We start from the raw sequence: 27,668 nt of genomic DNA on the forward strand, positions 1-27,668 counted from the left end.
ATTTAAATCGAAATGTAAAATATATGATGTACAAAATTACTAGCATTGGCCTTAATACTTAAAATTTTGAAAATAATATTTGCCTGTAAAACCTTTGTTGTTGCCTAGAGATATTTCGCATTTACGCAGAAGATGAACTTTATATAATTAAATACAATTTCGATGAATAATTTATAATTATTTTTACAACATAAGCATTGTCATAATTTGCAACAAATGCTGATGCATTTAAATTTTGCATTAGCCACCATTTAACAATTCTATTTGATTCAAGGGCAAGAACATCTGCATTAAGTGTTGAGAAAATGCAAATATTGTATTTTAGTACGATATTTATAATATATGCAAATTAATATATATAGGCATATATAAGCGTGTATGGATATGTTCATACACTGTTTTTATCAGTACAAAGTATATTGTTTACAAGTTTGTTACGCAATACTTATATATACTGTAATGTCACGATCATACTTATTAGTGATAAGCAAGGTTAATTATGTATATATATATATATATATATATATATATATATATGTGTGTGTGTGTGTATATAATTAACTAATAAACAACTAAACTTAAAAATAAATCAATATGAGTCAATCATATACTTTTATTATCCATTACCTAATTTCTTATTTATATATTTTTCAACAATGCTCGATTGTTCCTCAAATTAGCATATTGACAAAAGTAAATATACTTTTGTAAGTTCTGAGGCTTGGGGCTTACAATTGCTAATAGTAGTAAATTATCGCTCGAAAAAAATTTGGTACTGTGCAGAAAAACAGTTTCTTGAAACCTATACTTACAACAAATATAAAGACCCATTTGTACTTATAATGATATAATATAATTATCACAATAATTATATCCGTATCATCAATATAGTTCAATTTACCTGTGTTTATAATTTACTATTGTTTTTAGCATTCTTTTCCATTTAACAACAATCTTCTTTCCGCCCAATATATGAGTAATGTTCAAAATTGTAAATATCTGGTAAAATTCCATCGCTTTGTTGGAAATCCATTCAATTCAATTCGTATTTATACAAATCGATAAATAGTAGAGGAGAGGAGTTTTAAAAAACTATTCTTGGAGTTTATACTAAAATTTGGACATAAGTAGGATATAATATATACTTGTTTATATTAATTAATTAATACTATTAAATTAAATATAAATGAGGTTCTATATCTAATTAAACGGGACAATAATATCTGTTGCACTCAAATTGAACTTATAGTTCGACCCTGTTTATGCATGTAAATTATGCTTCCGACTTTTGGCCCATTCGACATTGACAATTGAAGATATATTATATATATATATATATATATATATATATATAAGATATTTATTGTTTTAATCTATCGATTCTTTTGTGTTTATTGCATGTAAATTAAATATAGAATAATAAACAATGACTTTTTCAAGTAAAAAAAGATGTACAAGATAGAGGTTCAAAGTTATTACGTACCATAATACGTCCAACAAATATTGGATTAAATTAAATTAAAAAAAATATTCGTTCGAAACCAATTGATTATATTTTTGAAATACCTACCTTTTAATATATAAATCGCCTTTATAGATGATTCAATAAAAAAAATTTGAAAAACTTATATTGTGTACGTACGGGTACTATTGTAGACGATTGATTTTGAACACTTTTCGGACATTTTCAAGTTTCAAAGAAATTGGCCTAAGAGAATAGACTAAATATGTAAAGTAAATGTATAAATTGAATTTACAATATACGCATCTTCTAAGATCTTTTATACATATCAATAATTTTGTATCAACATTTTGTATTTATGAAACCACAACGAAGTTAGTTGTTGTATTTGGTTTTTTTTTATACTGTGAAGTTAGATGTGGACGTTAGTTACATTTTAAAAAGCTAAACCAAATAAAACTATTAAAAACTCGCATTTTAATAAATTTAGCATATATAAACAAATTCAATTACAAATAAAAATTACAAACAAATCCAAATGTTTTAAGATAAACAATGCTAATTTCAAAACAACAGATAAAAAACATTGAATTCCTTTCCGTTGAAGTACAATGAAGTTGATGACGATGACAACTTACCTGTAACGTTTTTAAATATATTTTTGAATTTGCATATTTTCAATTAATATATACATATTATATAATTTTGTTTGAAATATATAATAATGCAAGCCACCAATTTAAAATTTTACACGTGAACTAACAATAAGCGAATACCTTCTAGCCAAAGCAGGGGTATTTCTTTATTTATAATTTCTCTCTAATATATTGATTATTGATTAATATAATTTATAAATTAATGTAACATGCACAAGTTACAACTATGCTCAATAATATATAATTCAGAATGCATTATTACTACAAGTTGTACAAACTGTAATAATAATGTGTAGATGTAAATTTACATAATAAATGCTCTGAACTTCAAAAAATTTAGAAAAAATATATAACTTATAATAAATTGTAATAATATTCACCTAATAGGTGTAATAAATACATGCAAATATAATAATAGGATTATAACAGAAAAACCTACTAATAATGATATTAAACTGAAAAATTCATTTAAAATACATAAATTTGTTAAATGTGGCGCAAACTGCAAAGGATAAAAATAGAACTAGGTTTTGTATTATATTAAAATACATACAATAAAGCAATAAACATATAGAAACAGTCTTGATTTAATTACTTTTGGGTACCATATGCGTTTCTTCGGTTAAACGATGATATTTTCGTAACAAAACCACGAAGGAAGACATTTATTTCGCAAGACTGGCCACGATTTTTGCTTCCAAACGAAACATTTCATTTCAGTTCAAATCGAAATGATGTTCTGACGAGTGGTCTGTGCCAAAAATGATGTGGAATAGCTAAAATAATATGAAATGAACTTGGAAAAGTGATACTTGTGCAAAAATTGATATATTCGTGGGTAATAGAGAGTTTTAGTTTAAATAAATGCACGTCATGTAAATAAAATATATAGAACTATGAATAGAATTTGAGTGTTATAGACTTATATGTAAAGTCCTGTTTTTAAGAATTCAAAGTATATAAACTGTTTTTAAATGATAAAAAGCGCAAAAAAACAAATGTTATTAGATTGCATAAATATCCTCATAAATATCCTCAAACACAGTTTTTACTACTGTTTAGTTATTTAGTTTTTTTATACTGTGTGAAAACTTTCATTTTTATTATTTCTATTCTTTGTGAAAAAACTTGATACACTTGAACGTTGTACAAAACCATTTGTAAAATATAAACTCGCCTTTTAAATTTAAATCAAAGAAATGTTAAAAAGTGATAACTTTAATCTATATATATATATATATATATATATATATATATAATTTTAGAACTCTCTGTTATATATGCTTTAGCTTTGGCAAATGTGGATTTATATTTATAGACTTTGAAATCCAAATCATGTCCTATATATAATATTAAGTTGAATAATTTACGTAAAGTGTTCCATCCATCACGCAACACATAAAAATAATATTTATTAATCATTTGTATAATTTTAACAATTTAAAATAGAGTTTAAATATTACATTCCAAAATTACAGCATCGTACAGGCGGAGTTCTGGCAATAACTACCGAAGAAATTTTAACAGTCATGACAATTTTATTATTATTATTATTATTATATATATATATATATATATATATATATATATATACATTTAATTCATAACTTCATGTTTTGTATAAAATATCACAAGTAATTTCATAAGTGAAATCTTTGTCCAAACATATTTCATAAACAAAGTCAACAAAGTTATTTCAAGAAATGTCGCATAATAATGTATTAACACTTTGAATTAGCGTGTAGACGACATGCAAACTTATTACACACACTTATATATATATATATATATATATATATATATATATATATATATAAATTATTTCAATTTAATGCTTACCTATTTTCTTATTCAGGGTGCCCAGATGAAAGGGTGACAACCCCGTGTCCGCCGTCTCCGCCCCCGATTCCGCTGCAGACTTATCTTTGGGAGGACGTTAGAAGGGAACGAAAAAAAGGGGGCTACCCTGGACGCACTTCGTTAAGAGGCCTTTCGATCCTGATGCTCCACAGGTAAAATATTAAAACATTTTTAAACAAAAATATGTTATATGACTTACACTCACTCGATGGGAAAATTCTGGTATTCTATGATATGATTATTCTTTTCCCAGGAAATTTTGGAGTACGACCGGTCCCCAGGCAGTAAGCAGTAAACGTAAATACGGAAGCCTAGATGTTCAGGAACTAGAAGAGTCTCCGAGTGTCACTAGAAGAAGAAGAGCGGCATCCGCTGGAGAGTCTTTGGGAAACGAAACCAGACTTAACGGTGATACAAACACAGGAGTAAATCAGTATCTATAGAAGAACAAATACCGAGTACCAGTAATGCATCGCCTAAAAGCATTTTAAAAAATCGCCCAAAAAAAATTGAACTACCTGCTGCATTGAAAAGGGGCGCTGATAGAGACTCGCCAAAGGATTCCGAATTGTCACCCGTTCGTGGATAAGTTAAAGACTATAGCGGACAAGAATATTTTGAAGTCTCCAAGAGCTATGAAAAAGTTATTGAGACCAAGTCCCAAAAACAGCAAGAAACATGCGGATCCCCTGCAGGAGATTGTCACTCTGGACGAATCGCCTTCTGCAGAAAGGAGAAAAACGTGAGACGGAGAAAATATTTGAAAAGTGTTCGCCCAAAAGAAAGGATAGCAAAAAGTTCAAGGATCACATATACGAAAGTATAGAGGACTTACCAAATAAAAGTCTAACAGAATCAGTTTCTGAGAAAGAACTGAACGCCATCGCCAAATCTTTATCGGAAGCCGAAGACATCGGCAGAGTCACCGACGATCTCATAGCCCGTGACAGCTTGACTCGATCCTTAGATCAGTACCTCAAGGAAGAGCTTATGAGCGCCGAAGACCAGGCCATGATCGACTCCAAGAACGAAATCTTGCAAGACATCCTGAAAAGAATAGCTGATGAGAACCAAGCACAAGCACCTTTGTCCAAAATGGATTCCGAGGAGGAAGAAAAAGCCAAACTGGTCAAGCAAATGCCAATACCTGAAAAGGATGAGGAAATGGAAAATTTAGACGGCGATAAATGTCTAGTCATTGATATTACGGAAACTGTAGAAGAAGAAATTGTTGATTTTATTGTAATGCCAGATGAGGATCAGGACATTGGTGAACTTTCAGAAAAAGGCGAGGTGTTCGATTCCGGTAAAGGTGAAGAAGAGAAGAAGAAAGTTTCTCAGGATAAAGAGTCGCTCTCGGATAGCGGGGAGAAAGATGAGCTGTTGGATGCCAAAAGCCGTAGATCAAAATTCAGGTCAGTAGAAAAAATATTCAAAAATACAAACGAAAGTGTTTACATAAGTTCGTTCATGACTTGAAATTTTATTATAAATCTTATTAATAAAATAAAATAGATATAATAAATTTATCACATCTGAATTACGCGTCTGCAGTATAAACGATGCGCTTTGTAAAACGCATATGAACATTTCTGTGGATTTTTATAAAAATATGCCAAATTTTGTTTATAAAACTTATTGAGTTTAGTTTTATAATAGACATATTATGGAATAGCATATTTAAAGTGCAAGTATATATATATATATATATATATGTATATATATGTTTAATTTGAGTTTAATATTCGGGCGTAACATCAATAAAAGTATTTTTATTGATGTTACGCCCGAATATTAAACTCAAATTAAACATATATATCAACATCAAATTCAAGACTATTCAAATATATATATATATATATATATATATATATAATATATATAATCGAATATAAATTTTCATAATTTCGCTCAGAATATAAAAGAGTTTTGTGATATTTATTGATCGTAATATATACAAAGATATTGAGAAATGTAATATCAAAATAACAAGATTACGTAGTACAAACGGTGCATATTGTGTAATTTTTAAAAATGTATATAACTATATTAATAATTACTATATAGCTAACAATTTCATTCTATTAATAAATAATCACCAATTTAATCAAAACGATGGCAACCGACATTTTCTTTGTTTATTACGAAGAACTTGTCATACATTGAAACTATCAATTTTGTATATCCTTGGCATAAGTACCTGTAGTAATAATAGATTTCCAGTTAGTGCAAAATATGTTCCTGTGTGGATATAAATACATAGGCATTAACGCATACATCTGAATAGTCTGAGGCTCCATCAAAACAAATATAAACCGTCTACATAATATTATTGGCATCGAAAGACTAGATATGTTATTTTGGTCGCAAGCCGGTCTGTCCTGCGCCTTTCGACAAATCTTTCGCAGTGCACGGCTGACGATCGTGTCACCTAGTAAATTAGTAATATTTTTAAGTTATTTTTGTTAATATCGAACGAAAAGGTTTCGAAAGACATACGATCGGTTTTTGTAAAATTATATATAAATTACAAGTTCTGGTGTCACTAGATACAAATTCAATATGTCCGCAAATCGTGCAAACGCGTCGCCCTTCGTCTTGTTTACATAATACATGTCCGACAAAATTATATTTTGTAAAATGTTTCAAACGTTCTCGTAATTGTGCAGATTTTATTTTTAAATATAACGCTCCACCAATATTTGAAGTGAAAAAGAAATTTTGTTCACCAGCGTATTTTTTTGTTATGTTGGTTGCGTGATTGTGCAGTGATGCGTGAAAATTTTTGCTGTGTACCTATATAGAAAAAAATAACTATGCTCAAATGTATTATATAATACAAGGTTAAGTGAAATTGAATCCAAAATGTATAAATTAATTACAAAAGTGTAGTTCTACAAAATGAGTGCACGTTGGAGATCAGCCTCTCTCGGTTCCCAACCGATTCAAAGACCAAAAGAGAGATCCCGGGCAGGAAGTGCAGCTCCAGTAACACCAGAAGTAAGATGTGCCTGCCAATTTTTTCAAAGTGATTCTTTACTTCCCGATAGAATTAATCCCGTAGGCTCCAGATCATCTTCTAGAGCTGACAAATCCGTAGAATATTACAAATCAGATTACAATCAAGATGTATCAATGGACATGGATGTTGACACGATGGGAACTCCTCTACAAAAACAAGTACTGTCGACAGAGTCATCTTTGCGTGATTTTATTAAAAAATTAGAAGAAAAATCTGGTGATGTAACTGATGATAAAGTGTATGACTTGGATCAAGAATTGTCTGTGCCGGAGATACAAATAGAATTCGATAACAGATCTGAGTCCAAACTACGTTTTGATGAATTTATTCAGCAAAAATTAAAACAAGAAGAAGCTAAAAAATCGTCTGAAAAACCACCTCAACTCTTCGTGTCACGACTAAGAGATCGCTCCAAAGACGTTTACATCCCTCCACAAAGATCGAGCACCGAGGAGAGTTTCATCGATGACTTAGACTATTTGGATGAGCCAAAACTGAAACGAAAAACACAATCCTTCAGAACTTTTTTCCAAAAATCACCCAAAGATAGACCAACATCGAAATCACTAAAACATCGTCCCAGGTCTCGAAACAGACGACAGAGAAAACAGTCATTTAAATCTTGGCTTCAAAAATCGGCAGACCATGAGGAAGGTCCCAAAGAACAAAATATTAAAGAAAAAAGAAAACGTTCCTCTTCAATCACAAAATGGTTGCAAAAAACTGAAAAGAAGGCATACGATTTAGATAAGCCTCTTGATCAAACTAATCAGTTGGAAAATATTGATCAAACGAAGAACAAGAATACCTCTTGGTTTAACAAAAATCCAGAAAATCAAAAGGATACTTTTGAAGATCAAATAGAAAATACTGATGAAACCAGGAGCAGAAAAACATCTTGGTTTAGCAAAAATAAGGAGCCAGGTGATCACAAAAATATAGTTGATGACCAAATGGAGACTACTGATAGTAACAAGAGTAGAAAAACGTCTTGGTTTGGTAGAAATAAAGACCCAGACAATCAAAAAAATATCATTGAAAACAAAATAGAAAATACTGATGAATTAAAAAATAATAAAACATCTTGGTTTAATAAAAATAAAGATCAAAATCAAAAGAATGCGGTTGAAGATCAAGCAAAAAATAATGATGAAACAAGGACTGGGAAAACTTCTTGGTTCAATAAACATAAAGATCCAGAACCTCAAGCAATTACTAATGAGGATCATCTAAATGCGACATCAGATAATGATATAAATAAAACAACATTATTTCAAAATTTGTCCTTCAAAAAGGAACAACCGGAATCAAAACACATGGTGGAAAATAATATAATACGAACAATTCCTCAAATAAATATAACCGATGATGGTGATAAACGTATTGATACCAAGAAAACTGGCACATTCAAAAACTTGTTTCATAAGAAAGAAATACATGATACTGGTGTTGGCGCAGAAGTAATATCATTTGATGCTAAATCAGAAGATACGAAATCAGCATCTATAAAAAGGATATTCGCCATAAGCAAAGATTCTGCAGATAAAACTTCAGATCCTAATGTAGCCGCAAACCTGCATACTAATAAACCAGTGAATTTCAAAAGGATTTTCTCTAAAACCAAAGATTCCATAAGTACAGATAAAAAAATATCAGATAAGGATACAGAGATTTCAAAACCATCTCAATTTACGTCCTGGTTTCTCAGGAAAGATGAAATCCAGATGATATCTGACAATGCTGAAAACAACAATCCTGAGGCATCTTCAACTATAAATACTGATGATAACAAAAACAGCGAGGAAAAACTAAATGCATTTAAAAAGTGGTTTAATAAAAAGCAAGAACCCGCTAATGATTTTACCAACGATGAAGAACCTACTAAGAACGTAACAGAAGAACCGATTACAAATAACGATCCAGAGAATACAAAATTCAAAACCTTGTTCCACAAACCAAGTCTTATCTTAGATTCGGCGCCTGCTTTATCTCAACCGGGATTCAATTCAGAGGAGTTGAATAAAATCCAAGATGTAAAACCAGTCCTCACAAGGCCCCAATCCTTGGAACGTCCTGGAACCAGACAGTATTCTCAGCACCGATCCAGGGCCGATGACAGGCCCGTACACAAACTTATGGAGCACTACGACAGACCTGAAATCAGGAGAGCCGTTATGGTATCTCCCAAAAGGCAAATTCCGGCACCGGCTGCTCCTATTTATATTTCCGGCGATGGAAATGATGAATACGAAGCAAACGCTCGGTAAAAAAAAATGAAATAAAAATTACTTATTGTAATATAAATAAAATATTGGGGTGATTTGAACAAAATTAAATAATCATCAATATGATCAATATCATAATGTCCTAGGGTAACTCGGTATTATAAAGTCGTTGAATAAAGATTCTGAGCGTTTTAAAAGTGTATTTAATCCTTTTAGAGTTTTGTTGCATAGATCTTGAGCCATTTTAATGGTATAACGAATAAACTCGTTTTTACTACAACAAAGTTTAGCACGGCCTACTGACCTTAGATCAATACCGTCAACTCCAAAAACATATTTGAAAACTGCAATAAAACATAGATATATTTGTTAACTAATAAGCAAGAATTGTAAATAATTTGACAAAATTAAAAATTGTAATTAATAGTCAGTTTATTAATTAATTAATAAACTGACCTAGATCACTTTGATCTACTCATAAATACAATAAAGGATAAATAGTACTGCACACTTCAAATAACATTAATAATATTAGTGTCATTAAGATATGAATCGTTTAGTAACCAGTTTTGAATTTTTTTTTATTTTGTGCTTCATTGTGGATGAATGAAGAAGCATTACTCTTAAAAACTATTCTATTTTATACTAACACCTAACACATTTATATCTTTATCAATTTTATTAATTTTTAGTAAATAACAAATATAAAGACTTTTAAATTGCTTTACCCTGATATTAATTTTTCGAATAATATATTTTATTTTGTGTTTACAGCGATCACGAATATGAATCCATCGGCGACCCAGACTCGGAAGCCGGCCCAAAACCGACGTCAGCGGAGTCTAATCAGAATCAAATCGAGCATGAGACTTCGAGCTCGGTCCCATTTCAAGAACCTTCACACCTTGATGAACACATTGAATCCGATAGAGAGTTGACCGTGGCAGAAATGCAACAACAAATAGAGGATAAGTATTTCAAAAAAGTTGATGACACGTTAGTCATGCCCACGACGCAAGCTGATGCGCCCGAAATGCTAGAAGAAGATGAAGCAAAGGCTCCGACGAGGACAGTCGGTGAAAGGAGTAGAGACATGCAGCGTAGGTTTAAAAATCAAGCAGGCAAATTGAAAACTAAATTCAAAGGCATGAAAAAACCCACGTTTACTATGCCGGCACGTAAGAAACCTAGAATTAGCGATGAAACGACAACAGAATCATCCGACCAACCCAAACCAAAATTATCACCAATGCGAAAATTAACGATGCCCGATTTTAAAATGCCAGATCGCCCTAAAATTTCGATGCCAGACTTTAAGATGCCGGAACGTCCAAAGATTTCGATGCCACAGTTCAAAATGCCAGATAAATCCAGATTTAAAATGCCCGAAAGACCACACATGCCGGACTTTAAGATGCCGGATAGACCTAAGATGCCCGATTTTAAAATGCCAGATTTTAAAATGCCCGAGATGCCCGATTTTAAATTACCGAACTTGAAAAGACACAACTCGATGAAAGAACCCCCGACAAGCAGCGAGTCTACAGCAGAGGACCCGAAAAAACGTATAGTGTTTGATTTTAAAACGTATCCGAGAATTTTCACAAAGAAACAACGCGATCAGGAATACCACACATCATCCCCAAAAGAAGAGAGAGTCATTGAAAGTTCCACTGTTCCCAGAGCTGCGGCCAGGAAAAAAGGCCCTGTGGGGGCGCGTTGGGTCAATCGCTTCACCGATATTAAATTTGTCGATGACGGCGACACGAAACGCGGAGACTTCGAGGACCGCCTTCATCGCTTGGACGAAGACTACAAACAGATGCAGCAGGAACAAGAATTCGATGATATTCATCCAGATTCGTTCAACGAATCCAGTGAAGATTACTCCGGGCACCAGAATCGTTACTGGGCCGACGAAGTGGACAGCACCAGGCCTGAATTTAATTACGGTGTTAAAGTTGATGGACAAGAAACACCTTCGTCAAATATGGAAGAGCGTGGATCGTCCGGGGAGTCGTACGAGAAGCGTAGAGTAGGCGTGCTGGAAGAAATAGATGCCGATGAGTTTTTTTTGAGGCAACGAGGAATTTCGCAAGATGATATCGAAGTCGGTAAGTATCTCAGCTCGGAAATAAGAGATGCGTTTAAGACTCCAGTCAACGCTTTGGAGCAGGTCGGTTCCTATAATGGCTACGAAGAACGCGATTTAGATATGAATGATTATAGTGCTTCGCGTGACGTCGATGAAGGCGAAGACCTAGATATGGAGGTATCCTTGACGCCCTTGAAGCCTGAACGAACACGATCATTGCGCCGGCAGAAACCTCACACTGAAGATATTAATAGAGATGAGGAAGTTTTTAATGGTTTCAACACTTTTCCACCGAACAAACCTAGAAGGCAAAAGAAAGGTAAAAAATACTTGGAGGACAATGAACGTCCTGTGTACAACGTTGACAAAGAATTCAACGATGAAAACGACAGGAATGTTCTCAATAGAGATAATATCAACAATTTCGAGAGCTTACTTTACGAAAATCAAATGATGGAAGGAAAAACGCAACCTGACATCATGGTAGTGCACGATGTATTGCTTAATGATATTAACAGAAGAATGTATGAGAACGACGATTTTGAAATAGGCGATAATGCTTACGAAAATGAGGAAAATATTAAGAATTTATTGATGGAGCAACAGGGACCTCCGCCGCGAGCTCCTAGAAGAAAACGTAAACGAAGCTTGAGGGATGTTAGTGCTTCTTCGGAACCCGGTTCAATTATAAACGCTCAATTTCAAGACGATTGGCCAAGTTTATCACAATTGCCTGCTGACATCGACGACGAGGTATATATAGGCACATAATATTATATTTTGATTATCAGTTATCGAATGCATTTTTTCCAGGTCATAGTCCATCGAGTTCAGCACGAATATATTATACCTCTAGCCGAATCGGAACAATTTCCAAGCCCCACCCCTCCTCGTCGTACCAGATCCAGATCACTTACGTCCAGAGCCACCACCGCTCCTGATGAAGACAGAACTTCACACGGAGCAGAATCTTTAGTTTCAGACAACGACAAGGACTTATCAAGAAACATTCTGGATTTGCAAGACGCTTCAGGATATGCAGTTGTCAAACGAACGCCTTCAGTGCCAAAGAGGAGAAAGCGGTTTTCAAAGTCGGCGGAGACTAGACCTAGTTATCATTCTACACCCAGAATGAAAGAACCTCCCCCCAGGCCACCACCGAGGAGACAATCTGTACCGGATTTGAGAGCCGATTCTCTAGACGCCACACAGTATGAAGAAGTTGAAGATGATAAATTGATGATTGAGGATTTGAATTCTGGTGATGTTTTGAATAAAATGAAAGATAGACCATTACCTGCTCCTCCACGACCTCCGAGAGCAGCAAAAAGAAAAAAGAAGCCCAAACAAGATAACTTTGATGGTATCGACAGCATATCACCTTTACAAAAAGAACCAGAACATGAGTTAGGTTCAATTGATAACTTGGAGGATGAACTCTTACATCGACGGATGATACAAGACATTGCTAATAGAATGGTGAATGATGTTATAGAAAATGCTGAAATGCAAGTAGAACAAGCAGGTATCGATGAACATGAAATGTGGACACAGACTGATCCTTTACCTGATTGTTTTGTATGCGAAGATGATGGCATTCAACCTGATGAAGTTATATTAAAAGACGTTTGGAAAGACAAAATAGCATTACAAGACATTAATAATTTCTCTACCATCGAAAGGAATAAAGATGACTCGAGAACACATAAAGAAGATTCCAGTAGATCTTCACTGGATCCTTCTGATGTGGAACGAGCGCGTAAAATAGCTGACTCTGATAGTTTAACACGAGGCCTTCGTAGATTCAGAGAATCTTCTAGACAGCGAACATTTTCGAGTTCTAGAACGCCGTCAGAAAGAGCCATGTCTGAACACGCTTTATTGTTAGAACGAACTCTAGTCACACCGACAAAAGCTGAGGACACTGATTTATTAATGACGGAAGCTAAATTGCTTGTTCAACCTGTAGATGATGAATTAGATATTGATGATTTATTAGAAGAAAAAGCAAGAGAGGAGAAAAGGAAGCAAATGCATTTACAAACCGCAGAGGAAGAAGCTGTAGCCCAAATTCCAAATATAAAAGATATTTGTTTGCAAGAGACTGAAGCCATTTGTGAACTCGAAATTGTAGACGAACCACCTGTACCTATGAAAAGACGTGCTAGTTTGAAAAAATCTAGATCGATCCCCACACAAGAAACAGAACCCGAGCAAAAACTATCTGCAAGTGCAGAAGTAGATATAGCATTAATTAGAAGACAGCAAGATGTCCCAGTGGCATCCGCACCTACGTCAGATGTCGAGATATTAAAGACAAACCGTCTACAAGTTTCAAATTTGGATGTAGAGAATTTGAATGTGTCGCAACTCCAAGCAAACTCAATAAAAGTTTCAGAAGTGGATGGTGTAGCAATGCAAGTAAAAGAACTCAATTCCAAGTCAGGTAATTTAGTAGTTACTGGTATTGACATAGCTCCTACAATAATACAAGAAATAATAGGCAGGCTGACTCCTACCAATATGCACAATACAGCCCAAATTTCAACGCAAACAGATGAACCTTACGAGTCATCTAAAAAGCAACCAGAAAGTGTTCAAGAACATCTTGGTTTTCCACCGACTGCAATACAAATCGATCCAAGTCTTTACTTTAACCAAAATCCTTACATGCAACAAAGCTTATACTATCCTCATCCAGGATCTGTGCCACCGGCATCTTTTTACACTTTGAGACCACCAGATTTCTCAGAAGAAGAAGTTCAACAAGTCCAGCTCCCTAAACAGACACGAAGGAGACATGCACCTAAAAAAGAGTCTACATCTGAGGAAGAGCAACAAGAGACTGTGACAAGACACAGAAGAATGGGAACAAGGTCACCAGAGCCATCAATTCAAGAGATAACTGGGCAGCTGGTACAAGCATGCAGTAATTCAGTGCAAAGAAATGCTCGTCAAATTTGGAATGCTATTAAAACAAAAACAAACACAGAAGAAAGAAAGCGAGAAATTCAAATAGCTTTGATTGTCTTACTTGTATTCACAGCCGGATTGATAATGATTGCTCTGAGTGATAACAAAACTGTCCATCACCATCACTGGGAATTTTTTAATCCTCCTACATCTGATAAAAATGCCTAAAGTTTTATTTAGGCTTAAACAAGTATTTAATTTATTTGCTGATTGTGAACGTGTTGAATTTTTGCTTTTATATATTAAATAACATGTCTTAATCATTTCAATGTCATATATAGACATTTATTTATAATTCAGGTGTATCTTTTCATTTTACAATTTTGGTAAATATAAATATTTAGGCCTGAATTCTTTCTTTATACAAATATTATACTATTTATGTATAAACCTATATCATACCTTGGCAAAATAAATGATTTTTCTCACAAAAAATTAAGTTATCACAATTAAAACATTAAAAACAATGTTTTAATCAAATATATCCATAGATTCGTAAGTAACAATCTCTCTTGTGTCCTTGTGACTACCTTTTTGTGATTGATTGGCAGCTACAACAAATAAATTAAAAATAATTTAAATTAAGATCATACTATGGATATTCATGATTTGTTTGCATACCTAAAGTAGCCCATGCTGCTGAAGACGTGGCATCATTTATTGGTTCAATTTGAGGTTGTCTTCGTGCTAGTGAAACTTTTAAATCAATACCACCCACTTTTGCATTATCTAACTAAAATAATAATATATCATTTTTATTTTGTAATTTCTTAATTTCATGAATAACATTTGTTTATTTGTTATTTACCTCTTTAATAGCTCGTTCTGCAGATTCCACTTTATCAAATGTCACAAAACCACGACTAAAACATAAAAATAAATAATGTTATTGCTAGCCAGAGTTTACACATTAGATAAGATAGCAGATGCTTTTGCCAGATCAAATTCCATTCATTATTAAACTTACTGTTTTTCAATCTCCATTGAAATATAAAGTATATTCCCAAATTCGCTAAAATTCTTTTGCAAAAATTCTTGTGTTACTTGATAGCCGGATACATAAACAGTATTTCCTGTCCTCTTTGCAGTATTTTGAGAAGCATTTTGTACAGTTGAAGTAATCACATTACTGCTAACTGTTGGAGTACTTCCAACAGCAGCAGAGTCTTTTAAACCACGCTCATCCTTGTCACGCTCAGATACAAAGTGGTCATATAGATTTTTGGCTCTAGAAAAGATATGATATATATATATATATATATATATATATATATATATATATATATAATCATTTATTCTTGACAGTTCAATATTTACCTTGGAGTAGCTTTATCACTGAATTCATTTATGTTATTTGTATCAATATTAGACTGGAATGGCTGATATGAACTAACTTTTTCTGGTTGTATTCTCTTTCTCTCTTGACCTGTATATACATCAAAATATATGAAAACTTCATTCATATCAATATATATTATCTATCTAATAATAACCTCTCGGTCTTTTAAATATTAATTGTGCAGGTTTTTGACTGGGTTTGGGAATTGCAGGTATAGCTCCACTTTTTATTAATTTCCTAGCAACCTCTTTAGCATCTCTTGCATCTGCCGGTCTTTTTGGTAACACAGGTTTTTCAGGTTCAGGTTTAGGAGCTTTTAAAGCTTGTAAAGCTTTTTTCTATAAATGTTATGCAATATTTAATTGAGATCAAAATATAAGCTTATCAAATACATAAACTTATGAAGGACAAAATATAAATGATTAAACTTAGTTCATCTCTAATACAAAATTATATTTATATCAACTGTCTGTTATTTAAAATGAAAAATATCTCATTGTTTAAATAAATTAATATTACTTAAGAAATTTATGGTTTGATCTCATAATAATTTACCTTTTTCTTCAATTTTTGATATTTTGCTTGTAGCATATGCTCTTCTTCAGTAAGATTGGATGGAAAATGTATGTAAACAGTCTTCATATTATATAATATTAATTAAAATTAATATTTATCTACCTTTTTCTTATTTTTTTCTATTTATTATATTTTTCTGCATTCGTACCCTAAGTTTGACAGTCGTGTTAAATAATTGAACTTATCTGCAAAAATCAGGGCATGAAACCGTGAAAATGTATAACATGTTTTTGCTCTCTTCTCTTTTCTATGCTTGTAATCCCTCTTGTAATTCTTGTCAATAATGCTTGTTATTATTATTATTATCTTATTATTTCTTATAATGTTATTTTCTTATATTTATTATTATCTATCACTTATTGTTTTGATTCCACTTTTTTATTTATTTTATTTATTAATTTGCTTTATATGCTTTTATTTTATATTAAATCATCATACTACGGATATCATTTTAATTTAAATTCTATCCTTTGTAATCTTATTTATTTAAATTTATGTTATTGTTTATTATTATTAGTAGATGTTAAATTATTTAACAGTTGTAATAAATATTGTAATTAAAAAAAAATGCTTGCCTTTTAATATTTCAAGTCAAAAATTCGTCGATATATATCCATGCTTTTTTACTCAAATCAAACGTCTCAAAAACACACACTTTTTGTCTAGGTGGTTATTTACTATCAAACTTTAAGAAACAGAAAACAAAGTACTCTCGGGAATCAAATCAAAGTATTCACGGTGCCCTTGTTCAATAACATTCTGCATAAACCGTTAACAATTATTGACCATGAATATACTCATAGATTAGCATACTCAATAAGCATCTTTCAGATCCCATATAATTCAAAGTATATACTCATATCGTTTAGGATTATGACCATCGACCATAGATAAATAAACCTAAACCCTGCACAATATATTCATTATGAATGCCAATGCATAGACCTTAAAATACAAATGTATTAAGGTCTATGCCATGAATATTATCATATTCTAATATTGTCTAGGGTCTATACTGCCATAACAATATATTATATTCCAATATTGTCCACGATGACTGTTGTTTTTAATTAGTACGATCATATTTATGGTTTCATCAGAAAGCTGATGTCAAATCATAATTTTTAACACAATTTAATGCTATTGCTTAATTGCGAATTTCGTTTTAATTCACAACTCAATAATCAGTCTCATAAAACAAGTACAAAATAAACATAATAGAAAAACTATTTAGTATTTAATAGAAAAACCTGAAAGATAACTTACTAACAAGAAGAAAACGATTTGTAATATACATAATATCTAATAATTTATTTCAAAACACAAACACATCTTAAGCATACTGCAAACATACAAAAACATTAAAATTAAGTGAGAAATTCTAATAAAAATTACCCTTTTCTGCATAATCTTTGTTGTCATCAAATTACATGCCCCCCTTTTGGATTTTTTGCTATATTTTATTTGCTTTATAAAAAATATAGTATACATCAGCTAGCATGTACATAACATTTCCTTTGTACAATATTTATCATTAAACAAAATCTTTTTTGATAAAACAAAAAAGGAAATAATTGTTTACTTCGCAATCACAGATCAAAATTCACAAATCACAATCATTACAAGTTGAAGAGGCATTTAATTGATTGTTCTTCAAATTAATTCTAAAGTGAGAGCACTTTTTAAAATATACAATTACACACAATCTATTATTGAGTATAGCTTGTGTCATACTTAATAAAATATGCTTTTAGTTTAACTTTCATAAACCAACAGTGATAAAATTTAACTTTCATCTTTAACTTGAGCAGACACATGGTCTGGTTTTTCTCCTTTGGCATGTCTTTCCCACATTTTAGAATATAGCATTTCCATACCTTGCGCATACTTTTTACAATCAAACAAAGGGCTCGTCATTCGTGCCGTCCACACTTTTGCACGCATAGCTCTCAAACTGAAAAAATAAAATAGAATGAAATTAGTAACTAATATCAAATATAATGTAATGGAAAAGAATTATTCTTTTCTCAAACGTTACTCACTATTCTCTGTCAGTGCCTAATTTAATTGCTATATCTTGATAGTCCTGCCTAGTCCTGGCAATTAATTCTGGACAACCCAAAGTTGCAAGTTGCGAAGCAGCTACTCTAGAAGCTAATGTTTCTCCCGGAAGCGTTACTACAGGTGTACCAGTCCACAAAACATCCATTGAAGTGGTATGGCCATTACAAAGCGGAGTATCCAAACATACATCTGCGAGTTGACCACGTCTCACATGCTCTTCTTTAGCAGCCACATTTGAGAATATTATTCTACCAGGAGGAAGTCCTAAGAAAATTTGAATATTTTTAAATATTTGTTATAGACAGTTCATTTTGTTTAGTTTAGACATTTTTCACTTACCTAATTGGTTTGCTTGTGCCAAAAGATTAGGTTCTCCAACTGCTGGGAAACGCAATAACCACAAAACTGCATTTGGAACTTTTTTCAAAACATTTACCCACATATGTAAAGTAGCTGGATCAATTTTGTACAACTGATTGAAATTGCAATAAACAACAGCATCATCAGGTAATCCATACTGTTGTCTGGTAGTAATAACAATGGATTGCGGCACTTCTTCCCCGGTTGCTGCTTTGTTGTTAGTTTGTGTAGTTGCTAAGCCATTCTGAACGACCACGCCATTGACTGATGTTTGAACATGACCGGAAGCAATCATAGTTTCTATATGTGTTGTTGTAGGTAACTCTGCCACTTTTAAAGATATTTCAACAGGCTTGGCAGCCTGAATTACTTCCCTAATTTCCTTCACATCAGTATTTTCAACCAGTGGTGATAGATCAGTAGCATTTATCACTGCAACATTATCAGCAACAGAATTTGATCCATGGTTCTTGTCGCTGACAATCAAACGTTCTTGCAGATGAGGGAACATTTGTTTATGATCACCAACAAAATAAGTGTATGGCATGTAAGCTAACTTTTCGCTATACTGATCAGCTAACTCAAGAGGGGACGTAACTGCATCAGTGATTAAGTAATCCATAAAACTTGCACCACTTGTGCCAGGGTAACCCAGCCACATAACCTTCAAAATGATAAATTTATAATTAAAATATTTAAATATAAATAAAATACCAGGTAAATAAGCTATTACACATGTATTATTTTTACCTGTATTGCTGCTGGTCTTAAAGCAAAAATTTCATTTCTAGCTCCTTTGGTGTAACCATTCATATTAACCAGAACATGAATTCCATCAGCATTGATCCTGTCAGCAGCCTTCCCATTGCACATGACTTGTGACAGATCGATGAAATGTTCAGCCTCTCTGGCAATCTTAGCCCGGAATGTAGTTCCATCGTCTGGGCTTAAAGCATAACAGAATACTTCAACCTTGGTTTTATCATGTAGACCGGGAACAGATTGCATCAGATGAGACGTGGGATGGTTACCAAAATCACTGCTGACATAACCAATTTTCAAACGGCCCCTTAACTCCATAGGGTACTTATAAGGAGGTTTATGCAAAACATGAATTTTTTCCAAACACAAATTGGCATGCCTTGCAGCTATAGCCTTACGGAATTCATGAGATAAAGGATAAAGCATGGAATGATGAGGATGGACTGAGGGTAAACGATTTTTATCCAATTGTTCAGCTACAATGCTCACTAGTTTTTTCATGCGAGCCTCATAATCAGTCCAATCGCAAACTATTTGTAAACAATGTGCCAAGTTGCAGTAAGCATCAGGAAAATCAGGCTTCAGCTTCAAAGCAGTTCTATAACTCTGAATAGCTTCAGGAATGTTACCAGAGTCTTTATGGATGCTAGCTAAGTTACTATGAGCATCAGCAAATGCTGGATTGATCTGTATTGCTCGGGTATAACACTGCAAGGCTCCTGATACATCTTGCATTTCTTTCAAAGTGTTACCCATATTCGAATAAGCGTCCGCAAATGTGGGCTGTATACGAATAGCTTCTTTATAATGCATTAGAGCTTCATTTAATTTGCCTTGCTGTTGCAAAACTGAAGCCAAATTTGAATGGGCTGCTGCAAATTCTGGAAAAACTTCTAAGGCTTTGAGATACAACCGAGTTGCTTCTTCAATATAACCTTGTTCGCGCTTTATATTAGCCAGATTGTTCAAAGAATCAGCATGCGATGGGCATAAGCGCAGTGCCGTATTGTAGCATTCTTCAGCATCAGCAACCTACAACCAATATGATAAATTGGTGTATTTTCCAAAAATTACATGTAGCACCAAAGCCAAGCGGCTACCCTTACCTGTCCTTTTTCCTTGAGTGCATTAGCCAAATTGCAATAGGCATCAGGAAAGTTTGGTTGCAGTTCGATAGCCCTCCGATAAGTATCAATAGCCAAATCAATGAGCCCCTGCTCATAATAAACACATGCCAGATTTCCATGCACCACTGCATTGTTTGGGGATAAATTCAGGGCTCGCAAATAGGCTGCTACAGCTCTGGTAAAAAAATATTTCCAGAATAAGTAAAACATGGTCGAAAATGATAAACAATTCAATTATTTTAAAATTATGCAATCGATGTTTCTATTATTAAAAAATCTTACTTTCTCTTTACATAATTTGTGAATCTCTGAATGCAGTTGCACATTTCCGTTTAAGACAATAAAATTAATTATCAATAATCTGTTATGTAATTTGCTGTGAGCCAATTTAGAAATCAAAATTCGAACTGTGCTGTGAGCATAATAAAATATTCACTAGCATTCGTTCATAGCAGTATTAAACAAATTATTAATAATTCAAAATGAAATTTCATGTATTTGTATAACAATATAAAATGTACACAATGACTCGTACGTCATTATATAAACAGCATACCATATTGTACATTTTCGATATATATATATATATATATATATATATATATATATATATAGAAATGGTTGAATATCATTATAAATCTTATACAATATCAAATTACCAATTAACATTATTATTATTACGAATCCCGTCGTGAAAACAAAATATTTTCCAGAATTCTTATCTCGAGATTAAGAATTCGCTGTTTGTTTATATAATGATATTATGCAAAATATATTATTCGAAACGTGTGCAAGGCGAGAAATGTTTAGTATTTGTTTAAGTAGTAAAGCACATTTTATCGCTGTTAATCGCAATATACGTTTAGGAACAATTTGTTTTCAAAAAGGCAAAATATTTTCGCCATTACTAAATAATTCCGAGAACGAATGAAGTACGTTCCTAAACGTTGAGGTATAAAAAAACTTAATATATAATAGCAATTTATTATTAATGGCGCTTTGCCCGCTGCAGATTATTTGTGCCAGAGCACATTTTCTCACATATTGTATCCTTGTTAACTTTGTTGTCCAAATATCGAAATTGAACATTATTGCATATCTTCATTGATTTGAAGGTTTCTGAACATTTTGGGAATTCCGTAGAAAAAATGTGCGTGTATGTATGCATGGATACAATTTTTCGTCCACGTTTTCGAGCGCAAGAATCAACCTATTTCAATGGTTAAAAAAACATTCGATTCCTATTGATGGGGAGATGTGCTGAAAAGTTTTAGCAGAGTTCACAAAATAAAAGTCGAGTATTTGAGAGAACGAAGTATCCAATTTGAATCATCCAAAAAACATTTAATTCGTAATGATGGAGAGAAGTGGTGGTTAGTTTTTGGCTAAGGCAGGTCCAGCCGTATCGCAGATACGAAAAAAATTTATGTTTGTGTTGACGAAACGATTATTTTAGGGAAAGAAAAAAACATTTTTTTTAATTTTCAAAAAAAATTTTGAATATCGAAAGTAATTCAAAATTTCAAAATTTTAATTTAGTACAGAAAGTTCCTGCAATTTGCCTCAAAGCACGATTCCATACACCACTAGTTTCTATATCACTTTATACTTGTCAGTACGGCTATCAATTCACTGTAATGTTTCATAAGGCAAATTAGACACAGTTTATGTATGAAAATAATTAAAAGTTCATGTCCTGTTCGCACGAATATGAAAAAGCGATCAATACTTTATTAATTATTCAGTCGAATACATAGAATAACCATCGAGTATCCTATTGCAATACTGTTTGCATTTCCATTGGCAATTTGTTCATTTTGTTTTTTATCGGAAAGACACGAAAAAAAATCCACGTTTTTCTAAAATATTTTTTGGTCACAAACGAATCAATATAAGCCTTTACTTACAAGGATTGCGTCAAGTCTATTGTAATTATTTTTTACTTGACAAATTGAATTTGATAATGTAAATCCGAAACATGCTCTTTTTGGAACACGGCCAATGGAAACGGTTCAAGTCAATCAGGAATAATTCAATGACATCTGAAAAAGTATCTCCAAAAATAACTAATCCATTTTCAGTCATGACATGGTTCAAAATTCTGCATTTAACATGGTGAATTTAACAAATTTGCAATATCATGACATGCATCGGTAAATTTTCCAATAATAAACGATCGATTATGCAATAATTAATATAGAGACCAATTAAATTGTGATGTTTTGGCGACAACCAATTACTAATTAATGGAACTGTTCGGCCAATTACTGGCTCACTCTATCGCAGTTCCGTATCTAGAGAATAATTGAAACATAATCGGTAAAAGCATTTGCACTCGTAAGAAGGGTTTTTGGGATTCTGTGCACCAAGTATAATATACATACATACATACACACACATATATATATATAATATATATATATATATATATATATATATATATAAATATTAATGTAAATAATATAAGTTAATGTTTTAAATTTTACTAATAAGTAGTTTACCTTCGCATATTCAAAGTTAATCAGTTAAGTCATAAAGGATTGAGAAACACCGATTACCTACAATTTTTTAATACTGCAAATAATTTATCATTGCTAACCTTTTAATTTGATTTTTCAGACAATCCAAGCATCCCTTCGACCCGTCCTGCTTGCTGGTCGTCTCGGCAACTTTTGGATCGACGGGATGCTTTATATTAACAACTGTATAAATAACGACACACTGGTATTCCATTTTCCCCACAAGTCAAGATTATTTTTAAATAAATAAAGAAATGCTATATTGTAATTTGGCAACAATTCGGACGTGGCATTATTCTCGTATTGTCGATGAGAAGGTTTGTGTTTATAATTTAGACCCGTATTAGAGAAATTCGTTTAGTTTTACCACGATTTTGGGTAAGAGAACACACACGTTAGTTAATGTTATCCGACAGAAAATGTCGGTTTGGATTTGATAAAATTTGTTATTGTACACCACGACATGTTTTTGCACATTTATAAACATTTGGACTATATTATTTTAATACATCAGAAAAATTAACACATTCAATAATACATATTTTATAAGTCAGTCCCAAAAATGTTGTGCATACATATTTTTTGATACCTGGAATGATCACATATTTTATATAAAATCACACACTATAAAACATCTTACTAACTCTTAAAAATAGTGAGCATCTAATTTTTTATTACTAAAAACGATTACTTAAGTTTTATTCATTTTTAAAAGGAAATACTGAAGTCCGGTGTCAGTAACGGAGAGAACACGTGCGATTATTTGATATTCTGACAGAGTTACGACAACGTTCTAAAATTGTACGTGGGCGCCCAAAATAAATGCCGCCAAACAGTCAAGACATCATCATGGTGTCCTTGGGTGAAAATCAAAGCCGAAACAAGCTATTAAAAGAATCTGTCGCTAACACCTCGATAATCAAGATAATTCAAAGGATAATAGAAGGAATGATCAGGATCATACATCTGCACACGAGCAAAATTAATGGAACTTTCACATCGGGAAAGCGTCTTGATATGTGGGCGTACACATTTTTACCACTTTTAATGATTATTTACCACTTAAAAAAATGATAAATGAATAAACACTTCAGTTTTTTCTTCCTATATTATCAAAGAATGTGCATTACATCAACGATTTTGTTAGTACAAGTTTATTTTTAATTCAAACAATTTCTATAATGTTTACACGAACACATTTCAAAATTTCATAACGAAATTGTATATCTCTTCGTTTGGAAGAACGCCAAGATGATGTCGTAAATTTTCAATATAAATTGATAAATTATTACTGTAATTAATGATTTAAAGCATAAGTCTGACTATCAAATAGTTATAATTAATACTTACAAAACAGTTTATACGAATATTTTGTATTACATTTAATTATAATTAATTATAATAATCAGTCTAATACAAGGACGGCTTGTTACATCCATGAACATTTAATTAGTTTGTATATAAAGGATTTAGATTTTATAAAAAAGGACGTTTCTATACACACTACACGTAAATAATTCGTGTTCGACACTTTAATATTAATGCACGATAAAAATGTATATATGTTTCGTAACTCGTACTACGTTTTTTTTTTAAATTTCTTTAGAATAGTGAGTTTTTTTTAGTTAATTTTTGGAAGTACAATCTCAAAGAATTAATTTAGAAGAAGTATCTAAAAGAGAAGAAAGGACAGAGGAATGTTTTGTTGTAAAAAGTTTAGTATCTACGAAGTGCGTTTTTAGTGCTACGTTCTACGGACTACTAAAGCCAACGTAGAAGCGAAAGCCCTACGATCCAGGGATGCGGACCGATGAGATCTGCACGAAAGCTGGAAGGGATATAAAGCACATTTTGTTTAATATTAGAAGGCTTATTCAAACTCTTGAACATTTTCTCATTTTCTCTAAGCTATGAAAAGGCTTAAGATACGATAACCTATATAATACGCGTCCATAATATAAAATGCAATTTTACCGTATCTTAAATACACAGTTCGGAGCCTTAAATTCAAGTCCAAAGCATATAAATAACTAAATCCAAAATTAGGTAGTGGTAAATTAAAATCGCATTTTCATCCTCTAATGATTTACTGTTGGTTTTGACCAACTGTATTATTTCTAGTCAATATTGAATTAACACATTTGAATATAATTTGTCCATTAAAGATATGCATATTGAGTCATACATATTGAATTAAAATGGCCTTAAAAGATGAAAGTGTTAATACAATGTTAAATATTAAATAAAATATATAATATATTTTTAAAAATCTGTGAATTTGATCCATCAAACAGAATTTTCAATCAATATTCCCTCCGCAGAAAGTTTATCTCGCCGGTTAACCAACTTGCACAGTGTCGTAATCGACCATGCGCACCAGGACGCATCCTGCATCCTGTTCGCTCTTTAAAAAGAATTCTGGGCTCGACAGAGAGGGCAATAAAATAATAATATTTGTCTGTAACATATATGCTGAAGCCTACGACCCCTAAGGGAGCAAAAATAGCGAAAAAAGAACATCATATTAAAAGAGGGTAATGATTTTATAAATAATCTATTATATTTCTTTGACGCAAATGAAAGAATTTTAAATGAATAAAACAAAATTCAATGCCTTACGTTCGGATAACATATAACGCCACATTGAAACAGACATCATAATGATAAAAGTTAGAAAACACATCACAGCTTATATTAAAACAGTTTTTATATGTATGCATTATCACTTCACCGTAATGAATATAATTAAAAGATATTAAATTTGTTTAAATTTAAGTTTTAATTAAATATTGCAGTGTCGTAAGTTACACTGCAACGCATCTCAAAAAATCAGTTTAGAACATCATTTTTTTTTATTAAGATACATATAAAATAAATTATAAGTTTAATATCTCCCTTCCGCCTTTTTGTATTATAAACCAAGAGCAAAAAGCGAATGAGATATTTGACAACCTAATATATAGACAAACTGTTTGGGGTAGTTAAAAGGTTAACAGTTGTTAATTTTTAACAATTAATTTTCGATGAAAAAATATTGATATTAGTTCGTAATCAATTTCTATGCGTCGTTAATCATTTTGTTGCCATTAGTTATTATTATATAATAATAACTTTTAAGTGTTTCCAACATGGACTGTTGCCAAATAAATGTATGCAACCGAAACTTCTCGGACAAACACAAAAAACACTTCCGATAATATTCCAAACAATAATGATTCTAGAGTAAAAAATTATGTATGGAATCGAAATGTACAAATTGCATTCTACAAATAGATCAAGGCATAAATATAAATAACAAAATCTATATATAACTCTGTCTCTAATATATTCAGATCGAAATTGAATAATACATAAGATGTACGAGCAATTTTTCAAGAAATAGAGGCTTCGGAAAAATATTTTTCGCATTAAGGAAACTGGCGCAAAAAGATTTGAATTGGATTATATTTAATGCATGAGTCGATTCAGGTCTTATTAAAATTAAAAAAAAACTTTTTAGAGTCGAATAAAACAAGGTTAAAAGCGAAACATTGTTAATTATACGTTTCGCCACTTGATGTGTGTCATCATTCAGTAAATCTAAAATACATCAAGTGTCGTAAATCTTTTTATAATTTGACTAATGAGGTGCTAATTATGTATATATATATATATATATATATATATATATATATATGTGTGTGTGTGTAAATATATACGTGAATTTGTGTTCATATGCGTTATATGTAAATATATAAAAATATGCATATATATAAGCAATGGAAAATTATAGGAAAATACATAAAAACAACCCACTCACCAAGAGGGCCGCAGTGAAAACATGGAAAATGTAGGAAAATGTGTATCTGCAGATGACAGCATTAGATAATATGTTGTTTACCTAAGGTATTTATCATGCAAATTCGTATTCTATAAATAGAGTAAATAGAATTGTATACTACGTACATAATTACATACAAACTTCTTAGTGTGAAAAATTGTTTATAAATTTAACATCACGTTCAAATAAAATTAAAAGAATGACATTATCGAATGCATATTTGAGTTCAAAGTTGTTGAATACAATTGATATAAAGCTATTTATACTTAAAACAATTCAAGTTGGAAAGCCTTTCGCGTGCTTTTGTAAGTAGTTTAATTACCATTATAAAATAATTAATGATCATTTACGATCGTTTTTTATAGCAGTTGTAAGAATGTTCTTAAGCATATGTCTCGAAATTCATTTTCGCAGACACGCAGCAATGACCGGGTAACTCCTACATAAAATCAATACCATCATCTTGTTCGCCGAGCTTCTAAGTGTTCGAGAGAGGAATACGAAATCGTGTTTTTGATAAGATTAATTACCTTCATAATATCTTAATTAGCAAACTGATATATTAGGATGATTAATTAGATACACAGTCGAAAATAACTGACAGAAATATACATATAGGATAAGATGTAAATTGAGTACTGAACCCTGAATAGACAGGTTTAAGACGACAGATAGCATTCATAACAGCTTTTACCATTTACTGCCGTTATAAATATAAAAAATAAAAAAATACAAAAAAGTAAAATATGTTTGTGTAATTTGATCATTATATATTCGATAATCGCGTCGAGAATAATAGGATTTTAAT

General features: G+C 32.0%; 4 protein-coding genes across 5 annotated transcripts; 2 read left to right on the forward strand and 2 right to left on the reverse strand.

Moving 5' to 3' along the window:
- The first annotated feature begins 4,656 nt into the window (after window positions 1-4,656).
- LOC113381060 lies at window positions 4,657-6,674 on the forward strand. The gene is made up of 2 exons (XM_026620053.1): window positions 4,657-5,393; window positions 6,648-6,674. Exons 1-2 carry the CDS (start codon window positions 4,657-4,659, stop codon window positions 6,658-6,660), a joined length of 750 nt encoding a protein of 249 aa, XP_026475838.1. The 3' UTR covers window positions 6,661-6,674.
- On the reverse strand, window positions 6,218-16,391 carry LOC113372706 (negative elongation factor E-like). Of its 2 annotated transcripts, XR_003366787.1 has the most exons (8): window positions 16,188-16,391; window positions 15,787-15,970; window positions 15,611-15,719; window positions 15,261-15,521; window positions 15,102-15,156; window positions 14,915-15,026; window positions 14,696-14,844; window positions 6,218-6,409 (listed from the first exon to the last, which is right to left on the reverse strand). XR_003366787.1 is itself a non-coding variant. In XM_026613058.1 (7 exons), exons 1-7 carry the CDS (start codon window positions 16,272-16,274, stop codon window positions 14,765-14,767), a joined length of 888 nt encoding a protein of 295 aa, XP_026468843.1. In that variant the 5' UTR covers window positions 16,275-16,391; the 3' UTR covers window positions 14,636-14,764. The 2 variants fall into 2 exon arrangements, 1 of the variants encoding a protein (XP_026468843.1); XM_026613058.1 differs by lacking the exon at window positions 6,218-6,409 and having other exon boundaries at window positions 14,636-14,844.
- LOC113372684 lies at window positions 6,439-14,531 on the forward strand. Its single transcript, XM_026613040.1, has 3 exons — window positions 6,439-9,263; window positions 10,000-12,073; window positions 12,134-14,531. The coding sequence occupies exons 1-3, from the start codon at window positions 6,880-6,882 to the stop codon at window positions 14,459-14,461; spliced, it is 6,786 nt and encodes a 2,261-aa protein (XP_026468825.1). The 5' UTR covers window positions 6,439-6,879; the 3' UTR covers window positions 14,462-14,531.
- A 1,157-nt stretch (window positions 16,392-17,548) lies between the features above and the next one.
- On the reverse strand, window positions 17,549-23,514 carry LOC113374616 (UDP-N-acetylglucosamine--peptide N-acetylglucosaminyltransferase 110 kDa subunit-like). The gene is made up of 6 exons (XM_026614597.1): window positions 23,121-23,514; window positions 20,501-20,696; window positions 19,383-20,426; window positions 18,612-19,296; window positions 18,251-18,536; window positions 17,549-18,162 (listed from the first exon to the last, which is right to left on the reverse strand). The coding sequence occupies exons 1-6, from the start codon at window positions 23,252-23,254 to the stop codon at window positions 17,994-17,996; spliced, it is 2,514 nt and encodes an 837-aa protein (XP_026470382.1). The 5' UTR covers window positions 23,255-23,514; the 3' UTR covers window positions 17,549-17,993.
- Window positions 23,515-27,668: the final 4,154 nt, after the last annotated feature.

Source organism: Ctenocephalides felis, unplaced genomic scaffold (genome assembly GCF_003426905.1).
Source record: "Ctenocephalides felis isolate EL2017-DRISC unplaced genomic scaffold, ASM342690v1 CF-g0.4_SCAFFOLD_00845, whole genome shotgun sequence".
NCBI lineage: Eukaryota > Metazoa > Arthropoda > Insecta > Siphonaptera > Pulicidae > Ctenocephalides > Ctenocephalides felis.

Bases quoted from the DNA above. Each gene is read 5' to 3' on its own strand.
- LOC113374616 (XM_026614597.1), bottom strand. From the start codon at position 23,254: ATGGAATACCAGTGTGTCGTTATTTATACAGTTGTTAATATAAAGCAT. The intron at 20,427-20,500 runs GTAAGGGTAGCC...TATTGGTTGTAG, and splicing joins CACTCAAGGAAAAAGGACAG to GTTGCTGATGCTGAAGAATG. The intron at 18,537-18,611 runs GTAAGTGAAAAA...AAATTTTCTTAG, and splicing joins GGCACAAGCAAACCAATTAG to GACTTCCTCCTGGTAGAATA.
- LOC113372706 (XM_026613058.1), bottom strand. From the start codon at position 16,274: ATGAAGACTGTTTACATACATTTTCCATCCAATCTTACTGAAGAAGAG. The intron at 15,027-15,101 runs GTAAATAACAAA...TTATTATTTTAG, and splicing joins CAGAACGAGCTATTAAAGAG to TTAGATAATGCAAAAGTGGG. The intron at 14,845-14,914 runs GTATGCAAACAA...TATTTGTTGTAG, and splicing joins AGCAGCATGGGCTACTTTAG to CTGCCAATCAATCACAAAAA.
- LOC113381060 (XM_026620053.1), top strand. From the start codon at position 4,657: ATGCGGATCCCCTGCAGGAGATTGTCACTCTGGACGAATCGCCTTCTG.
- LOC113372684 (XM_026613040.1), top strand. From the start codon at position 6,880: ATGAGTGCACGTTGGAGATCAGCCTCTCTCGGTTCCCAACCGATTCAA. The intron at 9,264-9,999 runs GTAAAAAAAAAT...TTGTGTTTACAG, and splicing joins GAATACGAAGCAAACGCTCG to CGATCACGAATATGAATCCA. The intron at 12,074-12,133 runs GTATATATAGGC...CATTTTTTCCAG, and splicing joins CTGCTGACATCGACGACGAG to GTCATAGTCCATCGAGTTCA.